We start from the raw sequence: 8,898 nt of genomic DNA, 5'->3' as shown, positions 1-8,898 counted from the left end.
GAGCCAGGTTGACTGAAAAGGTGAAAATCCATGTTTCTGAACTTTAAAAATATTAAAATAATAGATAATTTCACCATCAAAATATCCACGTATACTTAAAAGTTTCTGCCAGCTGTGCTAAGAAGAAATTTAGAGATTGAAACATGAATTAAATGAGAGCAAGAGCTTAAAAAGGAATTGTGAAATACGTGAGGCTGTGGCGAAGCGGAAGGAGGACAACTAGAAGTCAAAGGAAATGAGGCTTATTTTGTATGTTTGGTTGGACCTTCCGTTATCTATCTTGCTCTGTTCCTCACGTCCCTCGAATCTCTCTTCGATGCCATGTCCCAACAAAAGCAAACTTCAACACTAATCTCTCCCCCGTCTCATCAACCTTGCTTTTTCCCTTTTGGTATGTTATGTATTTAATCCTTCTCAGCTCTGTTCTCCCTCATTCTCATCCCTTCTTCTCCCTCTTTCTTCTTCTTCTTCTTCTTCTTCTCTCTCTTGTCTTTGCCACTGCTAGAAACTAGAAAGTTAAAAAAGAAAGAACCATGGCCAAAAGCGGCGGAAAGACGAGTAGCTCTTACTCTGCTGAAGGTGAATCTTCCTCTCTTCTTTCTTATCGCTTCCGTTTTAGTACCGATTCCAATTCTGGGTTCTACCCTTTTTCGGTTTGAGTCTTCTTTTGACCTGTCTTACATCCAATTGGTGAAAAGTCCATGAGACATTTTGCATGCAAACCTTGTCCGATATATCACTATGGTTTTGAGTTTTGTCCTTCTGCTTCTATTTTGATGCTATGTTCGGTTCGGGGTTTTTTTCCCTTCCTCGGTTAAAGTTCTTTGAGTGATTTTGCATGCAGACCTACCTTTCTCTACTCTTCCTCTTGCTTCAATTCTGGATTTTTCCCCTTCTTCGGTTCAGATTTTAATTTGGCTTCGCTTCCGTGACACCTGGTTGATAAAGTTGTATCAGAGATTTGCATGCAAGCCCGCTCTGCTATATATTCCACTGGCTGCAACTTTTCATTCCTTTTTCTGGTTTTTTCTTATTCTTTTTGCAATTTTATACCCGATCCAATCCTGACTTCTTCCTTGTCTCTCACTGGTCTCTCCATCCTTCACTTCGGTGGCTGTTTGATTCAAGTCTTATGAGAGGTTTTGCATGCAAGCTATGGTTCTGATATATACTTTCTTAACTTCTTTTGACAATTTTCTATATTCTTTTGTTTTCTTCCTGTTTGTGTCCTAGTGGGTACCGTTCCTGTTACCTGAATCTCATGATCAAACATAATTTTTTAATTTCTCAAGTTTCTGGAAAGAAAAATAAAACTTTGACATGCCAAAATTTCCATCTTTACTGATTATTATGAGGTCGTTGTTGGCAGAGGTGAGTAGCATTGAATGGGAGTTCATTAACATGTCAGATCAAGAAGAAGATCTAATTCACAGAATGCACCGACTTGTTGGAGACAGGTAGTTAAATCTTGCTTCAAAATCAATCAATATCCTTTTGCTGAAACTTTTGAGCTACAAAGTGTGATGAATGTCAACATGCATTGTGGTCTTGTATAACAATATATCTGCATCTATAAAGCTGTTGAACTTTGAAGCAGCCATTAATGAATCTGAAATATTCGGAAAACATAAAACAACATTAATTGTTGTGAGCATGTGCGTGCATTAATGAATGCCTGTGTTGTGTGAAATGCAGGTGGGGCCTGATAGCTGGGAGGATTCCAGGACGAAAAGCTGAGGAGATTGAAAGGTTTTGGATGATGACATATGGAGAAGTGTTTGCCAGCAAACGAGAACAACTCAACAGACGAAGCTCTTCATGTTAATCATTCTTCATTCCTTCTTTTCTGTTTTTCTATCTTTCTGCTTTTCAAATCAATACCGTCATACTCTGACCCACTTATTATGGCTTGCATGTGCTTTATGGTTACATACATCAATCTACTTCTTATCTATTTATATATGTATATTTTTTTGGTTTTAAGTTCTCATCCATATTTCACTACCCTGTAAAATCCTCTCATTCTTGCGTCTCTCTCTCTCAATCTTTCTTTTTTGATAGAAAAAGCAACAAAACTATAACGAAACGGGGAAAAAAAAACAGAAAAAGTAAACTAACAGTCATCTTCATGGAATGGCCTTGTAATCGCGTGCTCGATCCTGCTGATAAATCCTTCTAATTCAAAAAACAACAATCTTTAGAGGTGCTTAAGACTCGAAAGTAATGAGTAAACACACGATAATGAGGCTAGATTTTTTCTTTTTAATCCTTCGTTCAATAGAGTGAAAAAAATTTTCACTGCTGGTGAAGAACATTTACTCGTACATTAGATTTTATGTTATTTATAGTTCTTCTAAATATTTCATAAAGACTGTATTGCTACTTTTAAGTTTATAGAAATTTTTAGTCCTATGAGTAAATTATGTAAATTTCTTCTTATTTTTGTTAAAATTATATAAATTAATTTTAAATAGAAGTAACGCAAATTTAAGTTCAACAAAATTTAACTTACTTTTTGTTTAATTTCCAAAAAAATTTTTTGCGTTAATTTAAATGATATGATGATAAGCTTTTTTAAAAAATAATTTTTTTAATTTTAATTAAAATAAAAAATTTATGAAATTTCTTATATGAATAAAAAATTTATGGACTTGTATAATTTATTTTATAACTATATTTATTCCTCATGCGATGCATGAAATATTTTAATATTTAAAAGGTAAAAATAAAATTAAAATATAAAAAAAATTATTTCAGTCTACTTAGAAATTAGAATTAGAATTTTTTATTTTTTTAAAATAAATGTAAATGAAAAATTATTTTATTTTTTATATACATATTAAAGATATTAATAATAAATTATTTTATTTTAAATGAATTGTCCCTAGGATAAATATATGCCAATTTTCTATTCTTGTGCTCTTCTTTTAATCAATACGAGAGAAATTTTGAAATTAAATTAAAAATAATTTTACTATTAAGTTCTGCCCCATATAATTTAATTTTTTACTCGTCCTCACATAATTAATTGGAGAATATAATTTATCACTCAATAAATACTATTAGATCTATTATTGTTGCTCTTATAAATTAAAAATCTAAGTAACAACTTCTTATTTATTATGTGTTACTCTCATGCATAATAAAAAATATAAACAATGTTTTAATTCCTCATCTCTTTCAAATTAAAATAAATTATCTTAATTTCTTTTAGAACATGTTGGCCCATTCATCGCTCTAGGAAAAATAAAAATGCACTATAATAAACTATATACTATAATTTATGTCATAACAATATTTATAAATCATAATTATAGCCAAAATTAAAAAATACATAAACTAAATTAGTCATAAACATCAACTTATCTTACCTCAACCCAACTTATTTTATAATGTTACGTTGTACATATATCAAATATAAATAATAATTTCTCATCCTTGACCGTATTATTCTCACATAAATTAAAATTTAAAAAATAAATTTTTTTATTTTATAATTTTTTCCATGTATATGTTGATAGCATAAATAACATATGGAACTGTGTTTATTAAAAATCTATATGTCAAATATTTATTTTCTTGTGCATATTAAAAATATAAAGAATAATTTTTATTATTTCATTAAATTTTAAAAATAAATTGTTTTATTTTATACATTTTCTATGTATATATTAAAACATGAATAACATATATACTCCGTGTATATTAAAATCTATGTATAAAAAATTCTTTACCCGATGTATATTAAAAATATAAAAAAAATTATTTCGTGATGCACCACCTTTGCATAAATTTAAATTTAAACAATAAAGCATTATTTCCTCAATTTAAAAATATAAAATATTTTTGAGGAGTTAAATGTTAAAAAATATAAAAATATTTTTAGCCTTTCAAAATATAATTATTGCCTTTTTTAAAAAAAATATCCCTAATTAATAAATTATTTTATATTTATTTTAAGATAAAATACCTTATTAAATAGGAGTAAATATGAAAAGATATAGTTAATTTGAAAATAGATGTGAGATTTGGTCAAAATACCTTATTATATTTTTGAATGGAGAGAGTATATTTTATAATTTATTGTCTTACGCATATGAAGAAAGCAACAAATTATTTTATTTAAAAATTTTTATTTTGTGTATTCCCACAGAAATTAAAATTTAAATAAACTTATCATTTTTGTTTACTTTATATTTTATTCTACGATTTATTATTTTATTCATATAAAAATATAAGGTAAAAATTATAGATCCAACACCTATTATTTTTTCTATAAGTCTCATATTCATATCAATTTTACATTATGAGTCTTGCACCTATTTTTATTACAAGTGCTATATGATATTTTCATCCCACTATAAATTTATGGCCAGATAAATACTTTTTACATTATTATCTTATACATATAAAATATATAAGTACCAAATGATAGAATTTCATACCTATTATTTTTATTATAGATCTCATATTTGCCATTATTTTTTCACTATAAAACATATACTATTGCGAGCCCTGCATAATAATCTCTAAAAGTATAAAAAATAATAAGTACTCCTACTGTAGATCAATAGTGGGATGATGTATTTACAATATAGAATGATGATATACAGTTTTATGATTTTTTAAATTATTTAATTATCACTTGAGGAGAATCGAGAACGTAAAATTTTCTGTAGAAAAATTTGTAGAAACGGATGTTAGAAATTTTTGATTTTAAATATATAATGTTCATTATTTTTTATATTAACTAGATATATAGTCCTTTCGGTTACATGAATACATGGAGTTGGAGATGGAGTTCGAGGGAGCGATTTTTATGATTTGTAATTTCGTGTATAAAAAATGTGTTTGTCTATGGGTATGATATGCGAACTAGCTCCTCAGATATTCAGTTTGAAAAATGAGTAATACAATAGATAACTTGTAAAGAGTGAGAGTGTTGTAGATTTTATATTTGATAAGTTATCATGGATTAATGTTAATTAAACTGTGATAAGAATTATTAATCCAGCAGCTGAACGAGTTCGTCTAATTATCTAATAATAAAATATTAAAGTAGATTTTCGGTGTCAAACAAATATCAAGTCGGGTTGACATTAGTGATGTTTGTGGGAAAAGAAGTCTCCATTAGACAAAGCATAAACCTTGCTGCACGCATATATATAACACCTTATCACGGACCAGAGAATACAGTTAAAATATAGGAAAATCTCAATAAAATATTAATATAATAATCAGATTTTCAAATTCTCATAATTTTTTTAAATTTTTTAGATCTGACATTAATAATTTTAAATTATTTTTTTAAATAAAAATAATGAATTTGGCTTCATTTTTAATCACAATTTTTATTTTAACAATAATAACTTTCGTTATGTAAATTGTAAAAATTAAATAAAAAATTATAATTTTTATATAAAATTTCTTTCATGATTGATAAACCAATTTTAAAATTAATTCTAATCATAATTTTTACTTAAGCAATTACAACTTTGATTCTGTAAATTATAAAAATTAAATAAAAAATTACAACTTTTTATGTAAAATTTCTTTTATAAAGAAGTTTAAGTTTTGAAAATAACTAATCACAACTTTTATTATATAAATTGTAAAAATTAAATAAGAAACTATAACTTCTCACATGAAATTTATTTTATCATTAAAGTCCAATGTCTGAAAATAACTAATTACAATTTTTATTTAAGTAATCACAAATTTTAATCTGTGAATCATAAAAATTAAATAAAAAATCACAACTTTTCATATGAGCAAGTTATTTTTTTATTATTTTAAAAAATGGATAATTTTTTCAATTAATTTAAAATTATTAATGTCAAAAATATACCTAAAAACTTCAGAGAAATTATGACATTTTGACAGATTCAATTATCATATATATATATATATATATTCCGGTGAAATTTTTTTGTCATTTTTCCTTAAAATAAATAGATATGTTTGAAACTACTCCCTCCATCCGTATTTATACAAGAGGTTGTTTAGAATCTTCTTTTATCTCTAAATATAATAAATTGTCAGCATATTTTTTAATAAATAAATCATTATATCCTTGTTACATTGAAAAGGAAAAAATTAGTGCTTTCATTAATTTATTTTTAAAAAATAAATTTATTTTTATTTATAATAATTAGATACAAAACTAAAATGTTACTGTGTTTTTTAAATAGATAACTAATTTGTATTAATTTTTATAATTTAATTAAAAATATCCCATATATAAAGACAACGGGAGTGATTTCATTTAAAGAATGTTCATATTGATTGTTTAATACATGGTGACTGTGTATTTAATGATGCTAAATTATTAAAATGTAAAAGGAAAATTTTAGTGGACACACCACACACGAGACGGGAAGTTGTTTCTTGCACTTAGGTTCAGAAAAAGACTCGTTTATATTATAAGGAGATTGGAGGCAGCAGTGTTTAATGCGGTTGACATTTATCCTATAAAAATATGAGTTTTATTTCACTATATTTCCCTTTTAATTTATAAGATATTTTTATACTAATAAAATTTATTAAATATATTATATAGTTTTACATTTTTAAAATAAAAATATAATATAGGTCATTTGTAAAAAATTATTTAAAAAAAGATGATATATGAGAAAGGACAATATCAAAATAGTATTATTAATAAAATATTAATTTTATAAAGCGTTTTATATTTTATAACATCAAATTTTTTTTTTAAAAAAAGTATTTTATGAATTGAAAGAAAGAGAGAGTACTAGTACATCTCTATAATAATGCAAGATCTTTGTTAGTGAATAATGTTTGAATATCGATATACATGCTCTTTAAACTGAAAAGTGTGAGGTACGTCTTTACTGTGGTAAGTTGGGACAAGTTACTTAAACTTTTTCACTCCCTTTCCACCCGCCACATTTGTCCGCTACCACCTTTAATGCTGTTTCAAAATATTTGTCCATTCAGGTGGGGAAAAATCAATGCAACTTTAAATTTTTTTTCCCCTCCTTTCCTTTATATTGGTGATATAAAAGTCAACGGAGTTAGACTTTATTTTCTCACACACTTTTACATTAAAATTAAATAGAGGAATCCAAAACCACTTTTTAAAAGTCTGAACTTGATTTAAAAAACAAATTTAAAAACTAAAAAAATAGAAAATTTTTCTATCTTCAGAGACAGAAGAAGTAAATGAGTCTTACGAGAGAGAGAGAAGGGGGGGGGGGGAGATGTAACTAAGTGTCTATCAATGATTTTTGATTAATTTGAAGTCGTTTGTCACGCATCATTAAATATTAATTAATAACTGAGCATAACAAGATTTTTTTTTTTTATTTGAGATGCACATAGTGAGTTTTTTTTTTAATGAAATATTCTGCTCGTTTCACACGCCGAACACGCATTATTCATTTTTCCTCTTCCACTTCTAAATGACTCGACTCGCGGTTTTATTTATTTATTTTCCCTTAAAAAGTTTGACTCACCGTTGGAGTACCATCCTAACTAATTTATTTTTATTTTAATTTTAATTTATCGACATGATTGCAGTAACGTAGAAGTTTGCATTTCTATATTCTTTATTGTAATATTTTATTTCTGTATATTTTGTATTCTATATTAGAAAAAGCTTTTTTATTTTTTATTTTTTATGTTTGGCAATAAAGAGGGCAAGGCGCATAAATTAATTCTGCAAAGAGAGGGGGATTCAGATGCCATACAATGATGTTGAACGATGTGAGGAGGGCCACTATCTAGAAAAGAGGAAACGGTTTCCAGGAAGATGATAGGAGGGAGGCATACAATGTTTGATGGTTTTTTGAAAGTTGGATTCAAAGACATGTTCCTCCATATCCAGAACACATTAGAAAAGCTTTGTCATGTGATTCCGGTTTAAATGTTTACAGGAAGGTGTTGGAGAAGACTACTGTTGCTAGAGCCCATCATTTTTGAGATCCCCATCACATGAATGGCCTGTTCACGTAACATTATCAAGCCCATCAAGTTTCTCATAGCTGGATTTTGATCCAACTTTCTACCCAAAAACATTTCCTCCAAATCTATTTATTTTTTGGGTAAGTTTTGTATATGCGTCAACATCTAAAAAAATTAAAAGAGGGGGGGCAAAGTAACAAGCGTTAGTCTTAGTGCAAAGGATTAAACATGAATTTTTTTATTTCAGTCCGTATGAATATAAAAACTGTTGTTGGGAGAGTTATTTTTAATCGGATCTAATCAAGTAATATATAAAAAAGAGGGGGAGCGAAAAAGTTCCTCGGAGTGGCCCAGAATCCGAGTAATGATTATCCCTCGGATTAAAAAAATTAAGATAATTAGCTTTTGAAAAAGCAGGTACTCTTTTTTTTTTTTTTTGACCAGTAAAAAAGCAGGTACTAATGACGCTAATTTTGTGGATTCCTAACAACCATGTCATAATTGACACATGATAATGCAACCAAAATACTAATGGAAATTCAAAAGCAAGTCGTAGTAGGGCTCCTTCGACAAAAGCATTAATTAATATCAATATAACTAAAAACTATGAACTCTTTTGGGCAACTAAAGAATACATGTACCTAATTACTTATAGGTGGCGTGGTGGGTGGTAACAGTTAAAAATTAAAAATTTTTAGTAGTGTAACTAAAAATAATAGATACAAGCCGAAACAAAATTTAAAAAATGTAAAGAAGATTAAATACACTAATAATAAAATATCTAAAAGATAATTATACCTGTGTGAAGTCGAAGAAGAGAAGAGGAGACATAGGATCGCCTTTACATGATACAAAAAGCGAATGAGAATAGTCCTTTTTATAGAAGCATTGTCGTGGCTTCAATCATGCATGTGCTCATGCTCTTGTCAATGTACAAAAAGCATTAGTAACATTGCTTACGCACATTTTACT

The 8,898-nt window shown here is 27.4% G+C and overlaps 1 protein-coding gene across 2 annotated transcripts; it reads left to right on the top strand.

The window, feature by feature from the left end:
• The first annotated feature begins 297 nt into the window (after positions 1–297).
• LOC129297361 (MYB-like transcription factor ETC3) lies at positions 298–1,962 on the top strand. 2 transcript variants are annotated; one of them, XM_054935695.1, is made up of 3 exons: positions 298–391; positions 1,370–1,457; positions 1,696–1,962. In XM_054935695.1, exons 1-3 carry the CDS (start codon positions 322–324, stop codon positions 1,823–1,825), a joined length of 288 nt encoding a protein of 95 aa, XP_054791670.1. In that variant the 5' UTR covers positions 298–321; the 3' UTR covers positions 1,826–1,962. The 2 variants fall into 2 exon arrangements, with proteins under 2 accessions (XP_054791670.1, XP_054791671.1); XM_054935696.1 differs by lacking the exon at positions 298–391 and adding an exon at positions 400–579.
• Positions 1,963–8,898: the final 6,936 nt, after the last annotated feature.

The sequence above is a fragment of the Prosopis cineraria genome, unplaced genomic scaffold (assembly GCF_029017545.1).
Source record: "Prosopis cineraria cultivar Desert tree isolate PC_DT_omini unplaced genomic scaffold, ASM2901754v1 PC503, whole genome shotgun sequence".
NCBI lineage: Eukaryota > Viridiplantae > Streptophyta > Magnoliopsida > Fabales > Fabaceae > Prosopis > Prosopis cineraria.
The sequence above is the reverse complement of the archived record's forward strand: the minus strand, read 5'-3'. Positions and strand labels throughout refer to the sequence as shown.

Bases quoted from the DNA above. Each gene is read 5' to 3' on its own strand.
- LOC129297361 (XM_054935695.1), top strand. From the start codon at position 322: ATGTCCCAACAAAAGCAAACTTCAACACTAATCTCTCCCCCGTCTCAT. The intron at 392-1,369 runs GTATGTTATGTA...CGTTGTTGGCAG, and splicing joins ACCTTGCTTTTTCCCTTTTG to AGGTGAGTAGCATTGAATGG. The intron at 1,458-1,695 runs GTAGTTAAATCT...TGTGAAATGCAG, and splicing joins CACCGACTTGTTGGAGACAG to GTGGGGCCTGATAGCTGGGA.